Below are 23279 nucleotides of genomic sequence, written 5' to 3' on the forward strand. Positions count from 1 at the left end.
TAATTTTCCCTTGGATTGGTATGATAACTTAGCAGGCTGAGCTGGCCTATGGGGTCAGATTATCTTCAGTGCCAACAGAAGGAGAAAGGGAGATAGAGGACAAATTTCTTCCAGTAAGCAAACCTAGTAACATTCTGTCTCATTAAACCGCGTTCCTGAGGCTTTGCCATCCAGTCATGTGAGGAGGGAAGAAGCAATGGTACAACTCAAGTTTTGCACGTACCCACCAAAAAATAAAATGGGGAACAAACTTCTAGATTCAGCAAGTGACCTACAGAAACAAGTGACCAAGGATTAAAATGAACAAGGATAAATCCAGACAGCAGCGGGCTGAGTGTGAAGGCAGTTTAGAAATGAGTGTTTAGGACTACCATAACAAAAACCAACAACAGGACCTTAACTAGATAAGTCAGCCACCACGGGTGAGAAACATTATGAGAGATCCTGGATCTGCAGCATAACAGAAACAATTGTGTTATAATGGCACTTACCCTTCCAGTTCTGAGAACAAAAACTATTCCATCGGTTCCATGCAGCCATGGGAGGCAATGAACTCATTGCCTGTTGTCACATCCATGGCTTTCCCCATCCTGTGCCAAGGGCACAGCTCTCCTGGCTCACGTGCAAGGATTTGGGTTTGAAACAAGCAATACCAAGGAAGGTGAGATGAGTAGTTGCCATGCCACAATTCGAAAGCAAACATCAGTATTTTTCCATCCTTTTTTCCCCCCTCCAGCTCAGCTGTAACACATGCTCCAAAGGAAGAGCCAGTAGCTGCACAAAAGCCCAAAGGACATGTAAAAGGAGTTCTTAAGGGAAAAGTCTGCCTTTTTGTCCTATGTTTGCACAGCATTTGTCATTGTCGAATCTCAGTGTCTGCAATTTACTTGAAGCATACAAGCAACACAACGCCCTCCAAAGAAATAATTAAATGCTCATAGTTCTACAAAAATAAGGACATCTCCTGAAGATGTTTCAGCAGCCTGTTTGACTGCCATCTCCTAACCATATAAAGCCGTGCTTCTGTAACTTCAACTATTTCTCATATTTACAAAAAATCCAGGAAACTGTGGTTCATTGTTCAAGTAATCTTCTCTACTAGAAAGATCATCAACTGCTAAAAGAACTTTGATTTAAAATAGGAGAAGTGGACAAAGGCTTTGCCTTATTAACTGAGTTTGATTGTCCAGTAAAAATAAAAATAAAAAAATAGCTCAACAGTTTTCTATTTCTTACACTTCCTGTTCTTAATATTTTTAATCTGGCTAGTTTCTACAAAATTGAAAGAAAAGTCTCATGTTGCAATTTAGGGAAGAGGAAGTGACTACAGTGCTATCCCCTCTGTTACACTAGCATACAGTGAGCAAATAAATACCAAGTAGAGACTCTGCAGCCTGGCAGCTCTGCCTTTCCTCATGTTGTATTCATGCTTTCCCTTCCCCATACCTTCCCTTGAAGAAAACCACTTCTCCACCTCTCCTACCTGCACTGCAGGTATTGCTTCATCCCCAGTGACCCCATTACCTTCAAGGAGGCCACTTATCACTGCCTCCAGCCAGGATGCAAGTCTATAATGCCAGAGCCCCGCGGTGCCAGGCTGGTGCTTATCAGGTGAGAACCATGTGGTAGCTGCTACCATAGAAAGCCACGCACTTCCTTTACAGAGAGCCCATAAAAGAGAAGAGGGGAGGGAGATGTTTGGGACCCATCCCGGTAGCACTGTGCCACCTGCCTTTCTTCACCCGCAGATTCAACGTATTGCTCATTTAACAACTTTGCAAAACAGCTGAAGAACGCAGACTCTCCTTTTCTGGTTAATTTAGCTTTTGGTTACACATTACATGTGAAAAAGAACGTGCTCGTTTTAGGAGGGGGACAACAACAACAATAAGCCAGGAAAACAGTAACAACACAAAAACAGCAACCAAACCAAACAACGCAATCCAAACTAGAAAAATAATCACACAGACTTTTCTCTACATTTAGCCATTAGGAGAAAAGCTGCATCCTCAGCTTTAAAACTATCCCTGCCATGTTAAAAACCCAGAGACTCACCAGATCAACAGGTCAGAACACAGCAAGAGTGATTCTGTTTCTATATAGAGATAATAACAAAAGTTTGGGCAGTGGCAGATAGTAAATATAAAATAAATTATTTTTGTTTGGAGTTAACAAGAAAGCAACATGTAAGATTCATGATAAGCACCTGAGTGGGAGACATCAGTACATTTCCAGAGTAGATAAGCACATAAAAATAAGTGGTCAAGAAAAAAAAATAACTAAAAATTCATTCAATCTAATATCCTATAGCTGAAAAGAACAAGTAGCAAATATTTGGGTAACCTTGCAGAAGCTCATAATGATTCTTCCCTCAATGCCCATGGCTTCCAGCATTTCTTGTCTAGGGATTGGAATCAGCGGATGCATTCATACTGTATTTTACAGCTGCTGACAGACATTCACCATGAATTTGTTTGGTCTCTTCTCACATCCCACTTGTATTTCTTGTACAGAACATGCAATAGTATAAGTGTTTTCAACACATTTAACCTACTCTGACTGTGCTTTCTGGAGAAGAGAAAGTTGGTAACACAGTACTGCTGTCCTTTCCCTTCCACACTTTGCCAACATCTCCATCACATTCTGTGAGACATCAGGGTAACTTTCTCCAGAACACATCAGCTCCTAAGAACATCTTGTGACTAAAAAAATTCCACTATTGGGACTATTTCCTTCTGCTTTAAACATACAAACCAACAGCTTTAGACTCTTTGTCCTCTAGCCCAACCTAGTACTCATGGGATAGTCAGCAAACTGGGACCTTCTTTACAGAGTCTTTTTAAGTCTTATTAGCTCCTGCCATTACTACATATTACTGATTCTTTAATTTTTGCTTTTATTTTTTCCAGTCTGTAACTTCAAACTAAAAGGGAAGAGATTTAGATCGGAAATAAGGAAGGTTTTTACAGGCAGGGTGGTGAAGTACTGGCACAGGCTGACCAGAGAGGTGGTGGGTGCCCCATCCCTGAAGACACCCAAGGTCAGGCTGGATGGAGCTCTGAGCAACCTGATCTACCTGCAGGCATCCCTGTTCACTGCAGGGGGTTGGACCAGATGGCCTTTAAGGGTCCCTTCCAACTCAAACAATTTCATGATTCTATGATCTAGCCTAGCTAAATTCAAGTGTCCAAAGGAAAATGACCAAGAGGGATTCCCCAAACAAAATTATTTCAGAAAAGGAAGGTGATGATAACAGAATGTGGTGGAAAAATGACATAATTTAGAAATTTATTTCAGTTTTTGATACAATATGGGTGCAAGATCAGTGACAGTCATGACTGGCCATTTTACATAGTGAAGTTACACTGACAGTTAAACACAGCCTTCATGGAGACTGCATTAGCACTAATGAAACTACAATTTCCTTTAAATTACCACTATCCACACCTCAAACCTCATCAGCTCAGCCTCTAATAGCTTTTCATCATCTATTTTAACACAAAAAAACAATGAATAAGCTTTTTCTCACAGTTCTTTTGCTGCTGTATACGAACTCAAAAAAATCCCCACAACCCCAGAATCAGAAGAAATGCCAGCTATAAAACATACATAGTAAAAAGTCATTGTTGCCTTTCTTATGGAAATGGATTCTAAAACTTCACCCGATTTTGAAACAAACATGGATTGAAACAGTGCTCAGGGATCCACAAAGAAAATCTTAATAAATCAAAACATGATGAATACATTCCAGTATCAAATAACTGTAAGCAGATCACACTGGATTGAGTGGATTTCCTTCCCATAATGACTGTGTCCCATGCATTGTTTTTCACTGCAAATGTCTACATGAAATTGCAGTCAGATCACATTTCTGTTAGCTTTGTAGATCATTCACACATGCTGAAGATTTTACACAGAGCACACACGTATACGCAAAAAAACCCCTCTCAGCTAGCAAATGATGTTCTATTCCTATGTTAAACAATAAGCAAAAAACATTCTACAATTTTCGGCATCTTTTAACAGAAAGAAAATTTGGGAATGTTCTCAGTCATACCAGGCTAATATCAGCAACAAGACGGGTCTTGAAAATGTAAGTCGACTGTTTAGAAAGAACATACTTTATAATTAACAAGAGCAGCTTTGCAGACAAACACATAAATGTGTTTGTGTGCTGGAGGTGTGGCTGGAGGACTGCGTAGAGGAAATGGACCTGGGGGTATTGATTGATGCTCGGCTGAACATGAGCCAGCAGTGTGCCCAGGTGGCCAAGAAGGCCAATGGCATCCTGGCTTGCATCAGAAACAGTGTTGCAAGCAGGAGCAGAGAGGTGATTGTTCCCCTATATTCAGCACTCGTGAGGCCGCACCTCGAGTACTGTGTCCAGTTTTGGGCCCCTCACTGCAAGAAAGATATTGAGGCCCTGGAACGTGTTCAAAGAAGGGCAACGAAGCTGGTGAGGGGTCTGGAACACAGGCCATATGAGGAGAGGCTGAAGGAGCTGGGAATGTTCAGCCTGGAGAAGAGGAGGCTCAGGGGAGACCTCATTGCTCTCTATAACTTCCTGAAGGGAGGTTGTAGTGAGCTGGGGGTCGGCCTCTTCTCTCGTGTCATTAGGGATAGGACCAGGGGGAATGGTTTCAAGCTACGCCAGGGGAAATTCAGGCTGGACATTAGGAAGTATTACTTTTCAGAAAGGGTGGTCAGGCACTGGAATGGACTGCCCAGGGAGGTGGTGGAATCACCGACCCTGGGGGTGTTCAAGGAAAGACTGGATGTTGTGTTGAGGGACATGGTTTAGTGGGAGCTATTGGGAATAGGTGAACGGTTGGACTGGGTGATCTTTTAGGCCTTTTCCAACCTTGGTGATTCTATGATTCTATGATTCTAAATAAAAAACACGACAAAGGAGCAATCATACTCTTATGCCAGCAGCAAGGCCACAGCATGCAGAACAAACAGCAAAATGAGTAAAAACTTGTGCTTTACCTACAGCAAGCTGGATGAGTTTTTCTAAAGAGCATGTACCAAAAATAACACAATGCTAGCAGACAGAACAGTGCAGCACTGCTGACTTCACTGAGCACAAACAGCGTTCACACACTTACCTCTGAATATTTCATCAGATTAGGTTGTGTTGTGTTTTCAGTTTCAGGTAAAGTTTTAATTTCACCACTAAGCTTTCCATTTCATTTTGACTTTGAGTAGCTATTTTTAAGATTTCCTAGCAGCTTCCACAATTAAAACTGACTCACACATTGGAAATCTTGACAAGCCAAAAGACAAGAAAGCTTGCCAGTTGCTTTACAGTGGGTGTCCAAGTTATAACAGCAAAATAGGGCTCCAAGCAATGGCATGAACAAGAGCTACTGAAGAGAATCGACATCAAAATTAGTCATGGAAGCTGACTTGGCATACAGAGCTGCCAGAGAATTCTTAAAAAGAAAAGTGGCAAGGAAAAATGCAGTTATATAAACTATGAAATCTTAATATTTTGGCAAGCTTAACAGCTGTTCAATACTCAACCGCATTGAACACATGTAAAGACAGCATCAAGATATTTCTGCCAGGTGACAGATATCAGTCTCAGTGTAACTACAGAAAGCATTATATGGAAAGCCATCATAAACTATTTTGAATTAATGAAAAGAAACTTCATGCTTTCACTCATTTTCCTTAGCAGTGACCTCCTTAAGAAGAGGAAGACGAAAATGTTAATTCATGTAAGAATTGGGAGTGGAATGTGGCAGAATGAAAGTCATGCTGGGACAGAGGAGACACCAGTTAGGAAAGTGTGAGTCTTACCCTGCAGAAATAACTAAGTACAGAATCAAACCGTTACTCAAAGCTTTTGAGCTCATCTTCCTTCTACCACCCAGCACTCCAGGGAATACAACACACTGCCTGTGACACAGCTGAGCGTCTGCAAAACAAAACCTCTGACTAGAAAAAACAGTGGAATTCAAGACTTCTGAAGCCTCGGTCCCCAGTTTAGGCAGAGTTCATCAGCTGAGAAGGCTCAAATGGTACATATTTTTAATCTCAGCTACCAAATGTATACCAGAAACACAGAGATGTAATCACAGCTCCTATTTAACTGGGGATGAATGTGGAATTCTTGTTTTCCCAAAGAGTAAGCATAAATGGAATAACATTGAATAGCACAGTTAGCTGCATCTGTATGATCTTCATGAAGGTGAGTGAGGAAGCCATAATAGTAAAGCATAATCCAAAGGATATACATGCTAACAGAAGCCTGCTAGTAGTCAAGAACTAGCATTAAAAACTGCACTGAAGAATCCTATGAAGATGAACAGCTAGAATACCATTCGTACTAGCCAACTGTCAAGACCAGACGACTTCCCTTCCTTCTGATCCAAAACATCTGTGTTCTCCATTCCCTGTTCTGTGAAGCACTGAGGATTGGCCATGGCTATTGGCTCTGGGTAGATAAGTAGAATTTGATTGTCAAGCATCTGCTTCAATGTTCTGATAACAAGACTCTCATGACAGCCAATTTTGATTTGAAAGATTTTGATCTTTCTTGCTCAGTCTCTGAAGCACAATGTAGCACTGGCTTTTGTCATTTACTACAGTTTAAAGTTGTGGTTAAAGTTTGTTTGTTTTCAATAGCCTGTAACAATCTGTAATTATCTATGTACTGAAAGAGAAGTCCATTGAACAGCTAAATGAGACATAAATCACATGGTTGCCAGCGACTATCCATTTCTGAGCTCCACTTTTCTTAATGTACTCAAGTATTTGCTATGCTTAGTTATTCATTACAAAATAAACAATTCTCATGTATTTATCAGAACAAATAGTACTTTTGCACTTAAAATCAACACCTAATTGTTACGTACAGTTGTACTGTACATAACTGTACACAAAACTGTACATAAGACAACTGGATGAACCAAACACCTCTGAAATAATGTCTCTTCAAAACATTTGTTATTTGGCTTGCAGTTATTTGCCTCCTCCGTTCTCTTAACTGTGAAGACTGAGCAATGATTAACTGAAAGGAGTGTTTGCTGAAATCATTCCAGCTCCCCTTGGAATAGACTAAAAAAAACCTGCCACGATTCCTAGGTGTGTCATGACTCCACGCACTGCCAGTCTCTCACATTTAGTCATGCATGAATAACTCACTGCATTGGTTTAGTAAGAAGATCTGCTTTAGAACCAATTTCACAGATTCATGAAGTTTCAAACAAATTTCATGTTTTCTAAAATCTGGTACAACAATTCCTAGTGTCATCCAAGAAGTGTTAATGCCTGCATTTTGGCCTTACCCATAGAAGACGTGAGGCCTTACAGACAGACCAACAGCAGCAGTGCTGTGTCAGCAGCTTTGTCCTCCCACATACAGCATCTCGAGGACTCCATTATTCCGTGTGAGTTGCAAAGGGAACAGTTTGTAAACAGCCACCAAGACTTCCCAAAACAGCAAACTCTGCAGAGGGAGCTACAGGCTTTAACCTCCAAATAGCCATGCTACCATGAGGAAATGGTACAGACCCTCAGCACTTTTGTTTTAATGTTCACAATGCACTAATAAATAGCAAGAGAGAATGTGAATCAAAAACTGAGCGTGTTTAAAAACTCTGCAAAGTAGCAGCCTGAAGACAATGTATAAATAAAGGCAAGTCATGTCAAACAGCATTCCACAGTCATGCGTCGAATGAAAAGCAGAAAGACTTGTCTGTTTGAAGAGAACAATTGTGATCGTTTATATGCAAGCCAGCCTCCTGTATATTGACTCAGAATTTCACCATTTAGTAGCAACTCTCACTAAAAGCTCAGTGTGTGTATATATATATGTATATTATGAACAAGATTATGAAAATCCCACTGTATACCAGGCTGTTTTTCTAGGCACTAATTAGTTGGGAGTTCATTCAGAGTGCCTTTTTTCTAAGGCGATATATCAAATTGAGTTTGCTATCCTAAGAAAAAATCCCACTACTGAGTACAATGTCTGCTGGCCCACAAAGCCTGTGTTTTGGAACAAATCTCCTTCAAGAGATCATGTGGCAGACTGCACTGACTCTCATTTGTTTGCATTAAGCATAAATATCAGAGCTGACCATAATAATCCACCAAAGTCTAAAATATTTCTTTTAAAAAATAATTAATTTCAAGCAGACATTTAACAGTTGCTCTGTTAGATGGAAATGGGATGCCTACTATGAAAGGCCAGATGCTCAAATGGATTAAAGAGTGCCTAGTCTTTAAATCCCATATCTGCAAATGAAGTCAGACCTAGTGACCTAAAGTAAAATTTAGTTGTAGAAAATACGTGTATTTAACAGCCACATAGAGATCATTCTGAAAAGGAAATAATAATTAAAAAAATAATATTTTTCTCAGGCCTCTGCTCATCAGAGAATAAAATAAGTAGAGCCAGAGAATGCCAAATGGAAAGTCCCATTGCTTATCCTTGGAACAGGTTTAGCAAAGGCAGTAGAAAACCAAGCTTCCCAGCACATTAAATAGCAATGAGGAATAATCACTTCCAGGAGGACATACAAGACATTACCTTTAGGTCAATATGATTGCTGCTTTCTGTGAAGACTTGTCACTGATCCAGTATTTCCCATCCCCACTGAGAGGGAAATTCTGCTGGCAACAGCTGCCTTGCTAGAAGCGGATCAGTGAACAGAAAGGCATTCCACATCAGCTCCAGGATGACCTCAGGGTGGTTACCCTTCCCTCCTAACACCCTCAGCAAGCTTCAGCACTGTGTTTGAAGGGTAGAAGTCTGATCTCCTTCCAAGCACAAAAGCCAACCTGCCTCCTGTGCTCTTTCTAAATGATGCAATTACAGACATGCAACCGTGTCTGAACAAGTCCACTGCAGCCCGTTGCACTTGCACAGATTACCCACTTCAATGGCAACAGAATGCTTAAATTAAGGATAAAGAGGGGGTTAAAAAGAAGCATTTTGAATTACAAGGGTAACGAAGCTTCCGTGGAGAAGACTCACCCTGTTCCACCAACTTGGAAGAGTAACCTAACATCTGAAAAGACTTCAGACATAAGAAGAATAAGAAAAGCTGGTGTACAACCAGCAGTATAAGTATTCAAAGAAATAACCACTCCCTTCCCCCCTACACTTTGGATAGGCAATAAGACTTGGAAAGCCTCTCCAAGGTTAAAAATTGATCACAGTCAACTATGTTGCAATAGCGACTAATTAACCACACTGTTAACTTTTCTCCCAGACTCCAATGCACTGACATTTTACATGCATGAAGCAGAGAGCAGAATTAGGACCAACACAGTTTTAATTAAAAGGTTCTAACAGTATTCTCTCATGTAGCAAATGAAAATGGCAGTCCTGGGAAGAGGGATGCAGTGTAAGAGCTTTATTTAAAAAGGGAAAGTCCCTACATGACTAAAAACATTTGCCGGTGTAAATCTTTATCTACTCGGCATACAACAGGACTCGAAGGAATGCATTTTAGTGCTCCTTATGACAGTGATTTAAACTGCAAACAAACGTTTACCGTGCATTTCTTATGAAAAAAAAAATAAATAAATAAAAATTAATATGCCTTCTCCTGGAGGGTAGCAAAAATGTCTTTTAGAGGACACAAAAGCCTTACAAGCATATACTTCCAATTTTTTTTTTTTCCTTTCCATGACATCTTCCCAACAAGACAGTCACAATATCTGCAGGGCATCCTGAAAACTTGTGCAAAGTCTCTGTACAATTAAGCTACTCCAAAATGTTTGGTCAGTTTGTGAGCTGGAAACAGGGGCAGAGGGTAGGAGTGAAGAGTGAAAGAACTGATACTGCATTCTGCTTACCTTACACGGCTTCCTCTGTACAAACTGAATGAAACACCCAAAATATCTATTGTATCGATGGCTCTATTTCAACGTTACCCCCCATCTCACCATTCAGTACAGTACGAAAAACAAAGCACATATCACATATATGTGTGTATATATATATACGTATATATCACTCAGACAAAAAGCAATCAATGTGAAAAGGCACATAAATCAAACAGATTTGGCAGCGAACAGCATTTCATAAAGACAAGAGATATGAATTGCTCCATTTGTGTCAGAGTGGCCAGTGATTGTTCTGACTTACTGCTTTAATGACCCCAAATTAAACTGCTTGAACCAAAAGAGAAATCTTTAAAACACAACTGCTCCTCCTCCCCGCTGCACTCCTAACAATAAGCATTATTGCCATGGTGCTACCGGCTTCAAATCATAAATACATCACCCCATTAAAAATCACCTGCACACGTTACGAATTCAGCACTGACCTTACAGAAAGCCACGTTTACTCCTCTTGGCTAGAAAACATTAACAGTTTTGGTAAAATCCCTTTATGTGCTGCTCCAGCTCGCTCATTCAAGCCTTCCATTACCACACTCCATTGCAGATAATTGCAGCCAGCACACGCTCCCTTGCTCGTGCCGGTTCCCAACCCAGCACGGATAATCACATTCCAGCGGGGAGCGAACAGATGGCAGCCTCCATGGTAACCAGTCCTTCCCAGCTAGTGGGAGCACTGGGAGACTACCGGAGACTGGGCAACAAGCGCTCTTTGTGCTTCAGCCTTGCAAATCCTTCCCAAAGGGAGAGCCGGCTGCGGGCGCGCACTGGGCATGCCTAGCAGGTGCCGTGCCTTCGCCAGCAGGCTGGGAGCACCTTTAACAAAGCTTTCCACCAGGTTTAACCTTGACACTGCTTCTACCTGTCTCTCCAGGGGGGAAAAGGGGTGTAACGCACATGCTAAGATGGAAGTAGAGATAGCAAGAATTTTTTTAATGTTTTTAAAGCACAGCAGGGTTCAGAGAAATAAGCTGAGAGCAGTTTTCTCCCTCCTGGCAAAATTATTTTCTGAAGGAAGGCTTATTTTCCCTGAATGAGTTTCAGTTCAGTACTAATGGAACATGTGCTGCCTGTTCTCTATCTTCTGGACCCTGCAATTGCACTCCAATAGCATCCCAGTCCCAATTTCTCCCAGTCCAGGTTTTATTCACCAGGAATGGACTAATTCCTTACTTTTGGTCCTCCTTTGAGGCTTACCTGCTCTTGCTACTGCTGCTGATTCAGCAGGCAGAAGCTGCTGTTTCTCTGCTGTACAGTTAGGCTGCTGGTGGGGGTGTGGCTGGAAAAGCTTTTGGATTTTTGGCATCAAAGCTGGACCTGAAACCACAGCTCTCACTGGTCCAGGTGCTGCACCACTATGCACCTCCAGCAACGGTGTGCAACAGCTCAGCACAGCCAGATTCCCACTGACCTCAGCTAGGAATGAGAAGCAGTAAGTTCTAAAGAGAAACCAGTAACAGTCTTGTCTGGAAAACAAGAGCCAGGGAAGAATATATTAAGCCTTTCTAAGATAATGAGTTGCACAGGACCACATCCTAGTACATTTAAGGTCCTAACCACAGGATGTGAAGTACACAACACAGTAGCTCATGGACTGAATGTGCTGACGCATTCAACTTCTGTTTCCCTTACTCTTGAAGCCATGCAATGCGTATGACTAACAGTGTGTCAGAAATCTGTGGGTAACTTTATTTAAAGTTGAGCCAAATCTGTATTTCAAAGTCCTGTATGCTAAATCAGGTCTGACAAACTGATCTTTTGAGGAAGGGAAAACGGTTTCCTGCCTCCTTCACCCCTGATCCCCTTGTAGCTGGTCCTGCAGAGCAGCATTGGCTCCTATAGAAGGATCTTATAGATGGATGACAAACCCTGCACAGGAACCCATCATGACAAAAAAGCTCACTTGTTCCTTCGGGTGACCCCAGGCAGAGGTCAGTGATTTTCTTCCTCTCTTAAGTTTTCAGTTTCTCTCAACCTCACAGCACAGGGAAGTGAGCTTTGTCTCACAGCAAGTGCAGCTCAGTCTTTCTCATACATTGCTACTAAATCGCTAGCACATCAGCACTGGAAGCCCGTCTGACAGAGTGTTGCCAATGTCTGTAGGTGAGGTGCTGTCCCTGAGAGCTGTGTGAGACTGTCCCCACTACAAAGCACTTGGCAACTGAGCAGGGCACGACCTGAGGAAGGGACCTGCACTGCTTACACAAAACAGGATCTTGAGCGCTGGTGACAGGCATGGAGGAAAATGCACTTCTGCATTTTCTCACCCCAGGGCTATTGGATCACTCTGCTTAGCACCGTTCATCTTCATCCAAGTGCTCAGTGAGAAGCACTGCCCCCTCCTCCTCCTGGCACGACAGTGCGCACTCAGGGCTGGGTACGTCATTGTTATTTAGTCTCACATTGTCAAATGAGGAAGAAAATCTTCTCCACAGTTTCTGCCTCTAAATCAGCCATTTTTACATCCCCAAAAGTTTCTTAAACACCCTCGGGCACCAAACTTACTCATTCACAAGCCCAAGGGTAAAATAATATAAGGAAGGAAGCTGATTTCCTATTTAATTTGCCAAATGTTAATAATAAAAACTTTTGTGCATTTAAGCATTATGAAACACATCGATAACATTTGTTGCTTTTTCTCTTAAAAGTAAAGAACACAGCTTAAAAAATGAGCTTTATATACTTGTAAATTTTATGTATTAATGCATTTCTGAAAAAAATAAAATAAAAAAATGCAGCTACTACAATTGCTGGCAAACAGATTGACTTCAAAATTCCAGATCAGTTTTAGCCTTTTTTCCTCTGTTAAGAGACCTCCTACAAAGTAACTTCAATTCTAAAAGTAATTTAACATCAGAAGACCTGTTCCAGACAGTGACAAAAACCCTCAAGCTGTAATTCCACATGCGCAAGTTGTATGACAACGAAGGGCAACACCAATCAGAATCCATTTAACTTTCCTGATTCCTTTCATTCTTAAGTCTGATTTTACACGGCTTTAGCAAACTATGTGCAGCGGCCATGACATAAAGGGGTAACGAGATACACTACAAGTTTTGGCAAAAGCAGTGAGTTACGTGGAGCAACATTAAAAAAGCACCCTCCACATATTTGACAAATATTTCATTTGAACTGCTTGAAATCAAGAGGGGAAAACAGCACACCCAAAATGCTTATAGGGAGAGATGGAGGAGAGGCAATTTAACCATCTCCTTTGTTCTTTGGCCCAATTTGAGCCAGAGATATTTAGGGATAAACTGATTTAGACAGAATCTAGCAATGAAAAATAAACAAGTTGACATGCTGTGTCCTAAATTGATTCCATTGAAGGGAATCCCAAAAAGAGAGCTCTTTCATAATGATGGCACCATGAACTTCAACTTTTCCCAGTCTCAGTTGCTATCTGATAGACATAAGCTTTGCTATTTTACTGAAGTTGATGGAGACCTGAACTGGATTTTAGAAGCACGTGTTATTTGAATTGAATTTTTTTATGATGGCCAAAAATCTATTAATCTAAAACCAACTACCTGAGTTTAGAATAATGTATACTATTACTCTGAGAAAAATATAAACAGAAGTTAGTCTCCATCCACTGCGCAAGATTTAAAAGCTTTATTAACAAAGCCAACCATTGCATTCAGGTAACCAATGGCAGGCCTAACACGCATGTGATTTTGAACTTTAGTGCATTTCTCATACCTACTCTCAGAGATGTACTAAAATCTCCCTGTAGTTCTTGCAGTCGTATCAACTGTAAGTTAACGCCAGAGATAAACCACTTCAATAGAACACTAATCTGCTCTATTACAGTACCACTTGTTTCCAAAAAGAAATCATTTTTAACTCCTCAAGATGAGCTTATTCTTGTAATTAAAACTCTAGTCAGGGGAACACAAATGTACAACTCATGAACATTTGTGCTGTTGGAGTAAAAAGAAGGAAAAGAATAATTATTTATACCAGAATGTGACCTATGACTTTAAAAACCATAAGGATAATTTAAAATCTCACACCTGTTTCAAAAGGGGAGTAATTTCTCTAGCAAAAGATATAATTAAGACAGCCAAGTATATTATCATATGAGCAATAGCTTCAACATAACGTGTATGTATTTATTTTATGTTGACAGCATCTGGTATTGAGGAAGTTCAACTTAAGGGAAACAGGATGTCTAAATTTTTAAGAGTATAACAAATATTCTGCAGGCAGTTGTAACAAATTTTCCTCTTATTTATCTACAATATAAAAAATTCCAAGATTCAACATTTTTTGAGATCACCACAGAAGGGGAAAGGCTTCCAGACCAGTCCTTTTAAATCCCCTTGTACTACAAAGATGGTCTTCCAGTCCTATCTCAATTGGCCATTTTCCCAAGTTGCAAAACACTGGACACTGCAGCAGCAAAACAGCAATGAAATAAGTCCTGCTGGGAGCAAGTACTTTATCAGCAGCACTTCCACAGATATAAAGCAAATGGAGACCTGGCATTTGGATGGGCTGCGCTCCTCTTACTTCCCAAATGTTCTCAGCCCCAATTGTTTTCAGCCAGCACACAGTTCCTCAAAGCCACACGAGCAGCAAGACTACTGAGTTTCTTCCTCTCCCACACTGTGCCCCACAGGGTCAGAGATGTGCAAGTTGGATGTGGGAGAAAAGGAAGTGAATGTTTTTCCATTTTTTCTTAAGGCTACTGTTTAAGTGATGTTAGTGCTCTGAGTAATAAATCTTTTCCTTTCAAACTCTTTACTGCTTATAAAAGTAGGATTCACAAGAGGAAGACAAGCTATCTCCTTCTCAGGAGTTCAGTGACGCGGACTGCCTCCAGTCTCTGCAGCAAACCATTCTTTAAAGGTTACAACTGCTTATGTAGATGTTTATTTCTGGCAGCAATTATTGAAGGACAGCAAAGGAACACAGTCAGAGCTCATGATAGGCTGTCTTAGTGACCTACAAGCATTTGGTGTACAAGTCTGAAAGCAATCCTTCTTTCACAGGCTCCCTTCCAGAACAACTTCCAAGTTATGAAATTAAATTCCTTACAGAAGGAGTAATGTCAAGACTTCAAAGTTTCAGAAAGACCTTAGAGGAGCACAGGCCCAATAAACTGAAACATTTATTCCATAACTTGCAATTCCTTAAGTTTCCAAGTACTTTATAGCAACTTTCCTATTGAGCTGTATCAGTTGTTTCTCCAAGTTAATCATGCCTGTAAGGAAGGATGCTGGGTTTTTTTTTCTTTAAAATCAACTGCAAATCATAGCTACAGTTAGCCAAAACACAATTAATTAAAGTATTGTGGAAAGCAGATTAAGTAAAACATAACTCCAAAAAATACCACCACTTCAAAGACCCACGATCAGAATTCCTTTTTCATGAAAACTGCTCAGCACAAAGAAACAGTTACATTAATAAAGTTTGTTTTGTAAAAAAAAAAAAAAAAAAAAAAAAAGAACTGAATTACTTCATATCAACAGTGGAAAGTACTGAAGAATTTTTAAAGAAGACTGCACAGCCTCCCTGCAGGGGGTACAGTAAGCAGCTCAGGTCTAGCACATACAGATCATGGACAGCTTATGTTAGTGGTACCCAGAAGCAAGAGGACTGCAGCTTTTTTTTTTGCAAGATGTGCATGGGCAGAGAGAAATGGGACAGCCAACACCGTATTGCAACAGCAGAATAAACAGTGACACCAACAGAAACATGACAAGAGCTGGATTTTTGCTGAAAACTTATTTTATCAAGGTGGAACAATTCAAGTCAGAGTACGGAAATGTCCAACAACAGGGCACAGCAACCGCCTGATTATTTCTGCAATTGCACAGAGCGTTTCCATGGAAAAGGAGCAGCCTTCTGGTTTGACACATTCAGCGTCTGACAACTGAGCCAGCCAAAGCTCAGACATACAAGGCTCCAAGAGAGATCACAGGCAGCTCTTTGGACAGAGTTCTGAACAATACAGGAGTAAAAGCAGCTCTAAGGGACTGACTGACCCCACGAACTCTGTCCCATGCTCTTTATTTACCAGCTAAGATCCCACTGAAAGATCCGAGTAGTGCATGGGTGGGAACTATGGCCACGGGGCTTTCATCTCTCCTCAGGGTTTATTGAAGACTTTCTGAGAGGCTCTGATTAGAAACGGAGGACTGCTGGGCTACTGCATCTTGGAAAAGCCCCAACAAAATACATTCTCATTCTTTAAAAATTAAACTTGGGAAGAAAAAATACTGTTATAATTCCAGAACTTCATAGAGGTAATCTGAGGTACAGCTGGAGTGGTGGTGGTTGAGCTGCACTAAATTTTATTTCAGTATATTGTACTTTAGCCCATTACAGGTGGCTAACCTATTAGTGGCAAAGAACTCAGAAAACAATCTTAAAATGAATTTAGCAGACCGACTCATATAATACACATTGATTCAATTTAAATCCCTCTCCAAACTCATCAGGCACAGCTCTGACACAGCCTTCTAAGATGTAGAAACACCTGCGTTTGATCCAACATAAATACTTCCCTGAGCAATCTGCAACAGGTCTCTGGCAAAGCAGCAGATTAGTTTTACAAAACATCTTCCTTTCCCCTCACCTGAAGCTCCTCTGGTGGCATGTGATCAGGCAGGAGTGGAATAGGCCCCATCCCTGCCTGCAGGTACTGGCTCCACTGCCAGCAGAAGGAAAAGCAGCAGCGCAGGATTTACTGCTAGCTGTCACAGCCACCCGGTGAATGCGAACCATTCCACCTACATCCCATACCACTTTACTCAAATGAGTTAGCTATTTTTAAACAGTCCCACAATACCTCTTAGGCTGGCAGCAGCCATGTCTTACACTGGAGATACCCCAAATATTTATCTGATTTTATTACACGTGTACGCAAATGACTCAAAGCTCCCCATGCTGCCTGTGCCTTCCCAAAAGAATGAGCAGCAAACTCACAGCTGCAAAATAAGTGCAGGATTTGGCAGAGACTACATAGGCAAGCCTGATGAATACTGGAAGTCTGATCACCACTGTTTTTTTGGATGATCCCTTAAGAGACACAGAGCATTAGATGCATACAGCAAGAAAACATAAGTCACCCCCATTTCAGGTTATTATTACAGGATTACTATAGACTCCTATTGTACACTATTATCTCGCAGCAAGGATATCACAGAGGTTTGTATTTTTACTATTAATACACACTACTACAGACATAAAGCCATAGCTTTCAAGGATTTTATCCTTTTGCTAAAATGTGGGGGATAAAGGATATTGACACTGAAACTTCTTGAAAGATCTAGAATTTTTATCATTCGCCGTTAACTGCAAAATTGCTTAGTACACGTAAAGATCTGGAAAGAAAAATCATCCATCGAGATGTATTTATAAAGAAAGACTCCAAAACTCAAACCACGTATACATTCTGAGAAATAAAGTGACTGATAGGGACACATATAGGGCAGAACTAAAACTGACCTCGCTCACTAGAAACGTTTTTGAAAACAAAACTTTTTAGTTCAAAGTTTTTACTCTCTTTGCTATAAACACTGATGAGTTTATGAGTCAAAAGACCATGCAGTACAGACAGGGATGAATATCTGACAGCATTTCTATGTCCCTTTGTTGTACAAACAATACAACACAGTGTAAATGCAATGCATGTATTTGTATACACATATGTATAGATAGATACTTGTGTATAAGCTCTACAGTAGAATACTCTTCATCTACTCTGCCTATATACAGACTGGATAAAGAGTATTTACATTTTAAATTGATAGAACTGCTATATTTACATTTTAAATTGGTAGAACATAGGCACATAGGCACACCAGTAGATAAATTTTGCTACCAAGAGAAGAGCCTATTTGGTGACTCACTGCTACCTAACGTTGTGGGTGGGCTGTAGGAGCATGCACTTCCCACTCCTGTCCACAGTCTTAACAACTATTCTCAAGCTACATGCAACAGAAAAATAGGAAAGGGAAACCATAAAAGTGTCAGAAAACAGGCTCACATTTAAACAGAAACCCATCGTGTGCTGAGAGGAAGGTCACAAGATTCTACTTCTCACTGCTGTGACATCTGCCTTTGATCAGTGCACTCATGCTCTGCTTCCATTGCTGCTCATCCATGCAATGAGAGTTCAATTCAGTGCCACTGCCCTAGTTTTCAAAGCTTTCAGACACTGATAGATGACTTTTCCTTCCTCACTGACAGCAAGAAAAAAGCATTCTTGTTGATGTGAGCAGGAAAAAAAAAGGTCTAGATTACAGATTGCACTCCTACTTAGAGAGGCTTAACCACAGATTAATAAGGACTTCATTTGACTCCTGCTGTATACCAATTCTTTAAGAGATATCCATATTACTTCCAGGATGAGATAACAATATATACCTTTATTTTCAAATATTTCAAAGAGACTCCCACAGGTAATTAATTAATTAATTTACTTCAGAAACAATGAATTAAAATTAAAAACAATTAAAAACAAAGCAAGGAGAAAAACGGGCATAAAGAGAGGTCTACTTACAGCTACCCATGCCTTACATTGGTATATAATTACTGTGAGCAGAACTCCTTACATTCCAATGTTTTCGTGCAAATAACTACCAGACTAGGAGGCAGTCTTTAAACTGCTCATAAAACAAGCATTATTGACTCATTATATAAAGAAAGAGAAGTTCTGAATTTCATAACTCACTATTTCAGGAAATACGCAACAAGAAATATTTCAACACATACTAACAGCAGACTGTGGAGTGGGCACTTAAGTCAGTGCAAATGTTTCTTTAAAAATAAATAATATTCTTACAGGTCAAAATTTACTTAGTGTCACCAATAAGGGCAATCCTATAGCTGTGTTTTACACCACTTTATACAAGCTGCAATCTAATTACATCTTGAGTTGCTTTTAAGAGCCCTCATTTGTTAGGAAAATGATAGGCAATGCTGGCAATGAAGAATGACTCACGCATTGTGAAAAGGAATTCTATGTTTTAGTTTGTGAAGAACTAGAAATACCTGAATAAATAGAAAAAGTTTCTGCAAGTTGCTCCCACTTATAGTCTCACTACTCTTTTCATAGTGTTAAAATGCCTCGAATTTAATATCTTTCAATACCAGAAAACTCAAGCATCACAATCTTAACGTTTGCATTTAGTGTTTTTTTCTTTTGGGCTTTTATCTGTGTTACATTTGTACTGAGCTAGCTTCAGCAGAAAGCCCAAGCTCTCTGCTGCTTACATGTTCAAGCCATGCACAATTCAACACAGAAATACATAAGCAGTGACTGCCAAAACCTTCTAGCTCTTTTATGTGTTGACTATTACATTACCAAAGTTGTACTAGACAATTTTCAAGCAGAATAGAAGACTCCACATTTTCCATTGTGCCACAGTATGAACCGTTACAAAAAATCCTATAGAATTAGACAGATGATGCCAGCAATTCTCTTTACAAAGTGCTCTTAGACAGCCATATACTCACCTGTCACACCATCTGTTACATACGCTTTCTTTACAGGTCCATTAAATACTCAACAGTGCCTTTCAGGTATATTACATACAGCAAGAAAAGTCTATTTTAACAGATTTCAAAAGAAATGAAGTATAAGCGATGTCATCTAAGCTACTGTGTGCAGCTAACTGCCTCTTTCAGACAATCCTCTTCTTTTGAAGTTGCAATGGGTGAATCTTTTCATAAGCGCAACTCAACTGTAGTAAAGAATTATTTGAAAAACAGTAGTATCATCATTTCTCAACATATTAGAATTTCCAGCTCCTGGGAAGTGGAGAATAGCCAAGCAAATCACAGGTTCCACATGAAAGTTTCTCAGCTCTCATACTGGGATACATTTTAAATCATAAAAAAGATATAAAAATGGAGTAGATGCAAAACTAAAACGTTATTTTTTGAGAAACTACATAGGGCTTGTTTCACTTTCACAACAATTAGATACAATCGCGTGGCAAAGCAGAAAACCAAATAGTTAAATGCTTATGAAGGCAAAAGGAATTGCTCTAAACATACTAAGGGGCCTCACAAAGAAGTGCATTTCAGGAAAGACTGAAGTAGAAGGACACCAGTAACATCCACTGGAGTGCCACTACCTCAAATAGATTTTTGAAACCAAGAAGCACTATCAGCTCAAAATGCTAAGCATGTGTCTAATGCACCACTGCTCAATGAAGTGTGAAAATTTAGATTTCAGAAATTTGTCATTTAATGATCAGCAAGAGAGACAGCTATAGAAATACATGAATGGATGAAAACCTAGGAGACTATGCAGGCCAGTGCTCTGCCATGAAGCACAGTTGGTGTGCCTAGTTCATCCTGGGAATACGGTTATGACAACACGACATTATCACATGCATGTACTACACCTACATCAGTCTAACAGAAGAGAAAGAATAGCATAACACTACCAGACAGGGAATTTGTTTAATGGACTTTCACTAAGAAAGCCATCTGACGCTAATAACAAATCAAACATTTTCCCCTAGTACTACCTGGGCTGAGATTTATACCTGAGCGTATAAGCAAGAGGGGGAACGGCTGTTTACATGGATGGATAGTGATAGGACAAGGGGGAATGGTTTTAAACTGAGACAGGGGAGGTTTAGGTTAGATATTAGGAGGAAGTTTTTCACACAGAGGGTGGTGATGCACTGGAACAGGTTGCCCAGGGAGATTGTGGATGTCAGATATTGTCTTGTCAGACTGCCCCTCTGCTGCCATCTGTCACATGGCAATACGTAATGGAATATTGGTGGGAAGGTTCAGCCTCTACTGCCATTCCAGCAACAGCTGCCTCTAACATCATGGGCCAACATAATAAAACAGGAGGCATTACTTTCAGAGCAGTCTTTGTAAAATATACGTATCCTTAATACATAACTAACAAAACATTTTAAATTGTAACATTTTCTTAAAACATTCAAAAAAAGAAAAAACCAAAAACACTGAACTAGTGGGATATTTAACCTTGTTCTTGTGAAACTACCAAATCAATCTGGTTCTACGGCAGTGGTTGCCATTCTCAGTGAGTTCTCAAGGTGTTCAACTAAGGCTTTTGTTGAAATTTTATTCTTCCTATACTTCATCCTTGAAAACTGTTCACAAATGAGCATACTGACAGATATGACATCAGTAAGATGTGGTTGTGAAGCACAGGATATTTTTCCTCTGGTAAGAGGTCTTATAAAAGTCTAGTAGAGAGACATGATCAGACTTTTGAGTTCAGCTGCAACTCCATATATTCCATTTGAAAATGTGCATGCAGTGTATTTACAACTGATAATGGTGTTGCAAACATAAAGTGATGGGCTTTTTTGGCACTCTTGAAACTTATTCTCAAACGCCTTTATCAAAACGGAAAGCATGGCTGCATATTCTTTACTGTTCAGTGCACTGTTTTCAGCCAGCGTATCAAAACACATACAGTTATTTGCCAGCAGTTATTTGCCAGTGCTTGAGTCAGCACTGCACAGCACTGCCATGCCCTGGTTTCAGTAGACACAGCACTAAGGGCACACTGACAGTTTGGTTGTTGCTGAGCAATGGTTGCATGCCCTGGGGCCGCTTCATGGGGAAGAGCCACCGCCTTTATAGTGCAGCTAAATCGTAACCACTTTTTGATCACGTTATTTCTAGCAACCTCCTGTCACTTTAATAGCAGACAATGAATTCTTACATTCTATTTCTTCCTGCAATTTCAGATTACAGAAAGAAATGGTCTCTGAATAAAAATTAATGAGATCACCATAAAAAATTTTTGCTTTGCATTTTGCAAGACTACATCTGATTTCAGCACTATTAGGAGCCATTACTATCAACAAATGAATGACTGCATCCAACAGTCTACAAAGAGCATGTATTCATCTGAACCACAGTTACCTAGAATACAATGGCATTACATCACACACTACACTGCCATTTATTTTAACATTCATTATTTTATAAAAGGCTTAATGCAATTTTAAATAACAAACAATAATTAAGGCTACATCCTGAGAGTGATTTTTCTATGTTATTTCTATTGCTTCAATCACCATCTTTTTTAATGTCGTCCCATAATATGATGAGATGGAGAAATTTCTTGCATAACAGGTTTCAGATTGAGTTATTAATCAGTCCATCTATTCTGTAACAAGCAGAGACTTTAATAAGCTGTGACATCATATCTGGAAACTGCAGGACCGACAGGGCAGCCCAAGCTAGATTTTTAATTTAGTACTATGTGATGGAAAACAAATTATCTCCAAAATGCACCCACTCCTCAATTCAGAGAAGATTCAGCACATCCAAATTTAAGACACTCTGTCATCAGACCAAAGGCATCCACATTTGGGGTTTACCAAAAGCAATGCTAAAATAGGATGTAAATCCTTCATTTGACTCCACACAATTTAGAAGCAGTGGAAGACACTGTCCTCTGCACATAAATGCATTCTACATGTCTGCCATCTTCCTATAAAGCAGCAGCTGGAGTTAGAAACATCTCTGCTGCTTGTTAACTAAAGGGAGAGATTGCTCAGTGTTTTATTTTAAAAAGGAAAATGCAACAATTTTGTTGTCACCAAGAACACAGGAAATGCTAAAGCCAAAAAAGGCTCCAGTTATAAGTATTTAGACTCTGAGGACACTGTAAACCACAAGAAGCCATACTATCTTCCTCATCTGTCTCTGGAGATTTGAGGGATTATGTTGTTTAGAGTTGGGAGCAGAAAGATCTGAGAAGCTCTCTTAGGACACACAGGAAGCCTACATAAGTACAGTACATAGTGGTAAACATCCTCACTATTTTCCCTTCCCCCTTCAACAGCATACATCTTCGCTGAATATTGAAACTAGTGTGCCAAGGAGCTGCATTTTAAGAAGACTATCAACCACTAAATAAAAATAAGCAAAAATGTTATGACTGTACCGAGGAATTTTTCCAAGTTAACACCACATTCTCTTCCATTTCCAGCATTTCCAGGGAGAAAACAATAGCCAGGTTTGATTATACTCAAACTCTTTTTTTATTTGAATAAGCAACCAAGATGAATGAATAATTCTTTTTAGATTCTGTTGCCTTGAAGACTACTTCATCACTAAGAGACAAAGCTTCAGGTATTCTGTAAACAGCAACTTTACAGAATTTTAGTCATCTACTCAGCATCCAATTTCAGTAGAACCAACAAGAAGAAAGACAACCAAACTCCTCAAAAAAAAAAAAAAAAAAAAAAAAAAAAAAAAAGAGAGAAAATGTGGTAACATTCAAAGTTTTCCCAGTGCATCTTATGGCTTGTAGATTCACAAACAAGAAAGCTAAAGGAAAAGAGGAGCTACTAGAAAACACAAACATGCTTATGAGTCCAGAAACCATAGAATCATCAAGGTTGGAAGAGATCTCTGAGATCAAGAAGTCCAACTGTCAACCCATCACCACC

General features: G+C 39.9%; 1 protein-coding gene across 5 annotated transcripts in view; it reads right to left on the reverse strand.

Moving 5' to 3' along the window:
• FGD4 (FYVE, RhoGEF and PH domain containing 4) overlaps positions 1 to 23279 on the reverse strand; it is a 116424-nt gene that overhangs the window by 63998 nt on the left and 29147 nt on the right. The window contains exon 1 of one of the 5 annotated variants that reach the window (XM_048934334.1): positions 10290 to 10607. The exons of 3 other annotated variants lie outside the window; for them this stretch is intronic. Coding sequence is in view for 1 of the 2 variants with exons in the window: in XM_048934330.1 (XP_048790287.1) it covers positions 492 to 558 (67 nt within the window). In the remaining variant the exon portion in view is untranslated. Of the gene's footprint in view, positions 1 to 491; positions 886 to 10289; positions 10608 to 23279 lie in introns of those variants that run through there. One more of the 5 variants, XM_048934330.1, reaches the window with a different exon arrangement.

This window comes from Lagopus muta, chromosome 1 (assembly GCF_023343835.1).
Source record: "Lagopus muta isolate bLagMut1 chromosome 1, bLagMut1 primary, whole genome shotgun sequence".
Taxonomy (NCBI): Eukaryota; Metazoa; Chordata; class Aves; order Galliformes; family Phasianidae; genus Lagopus; species Lagopus muta.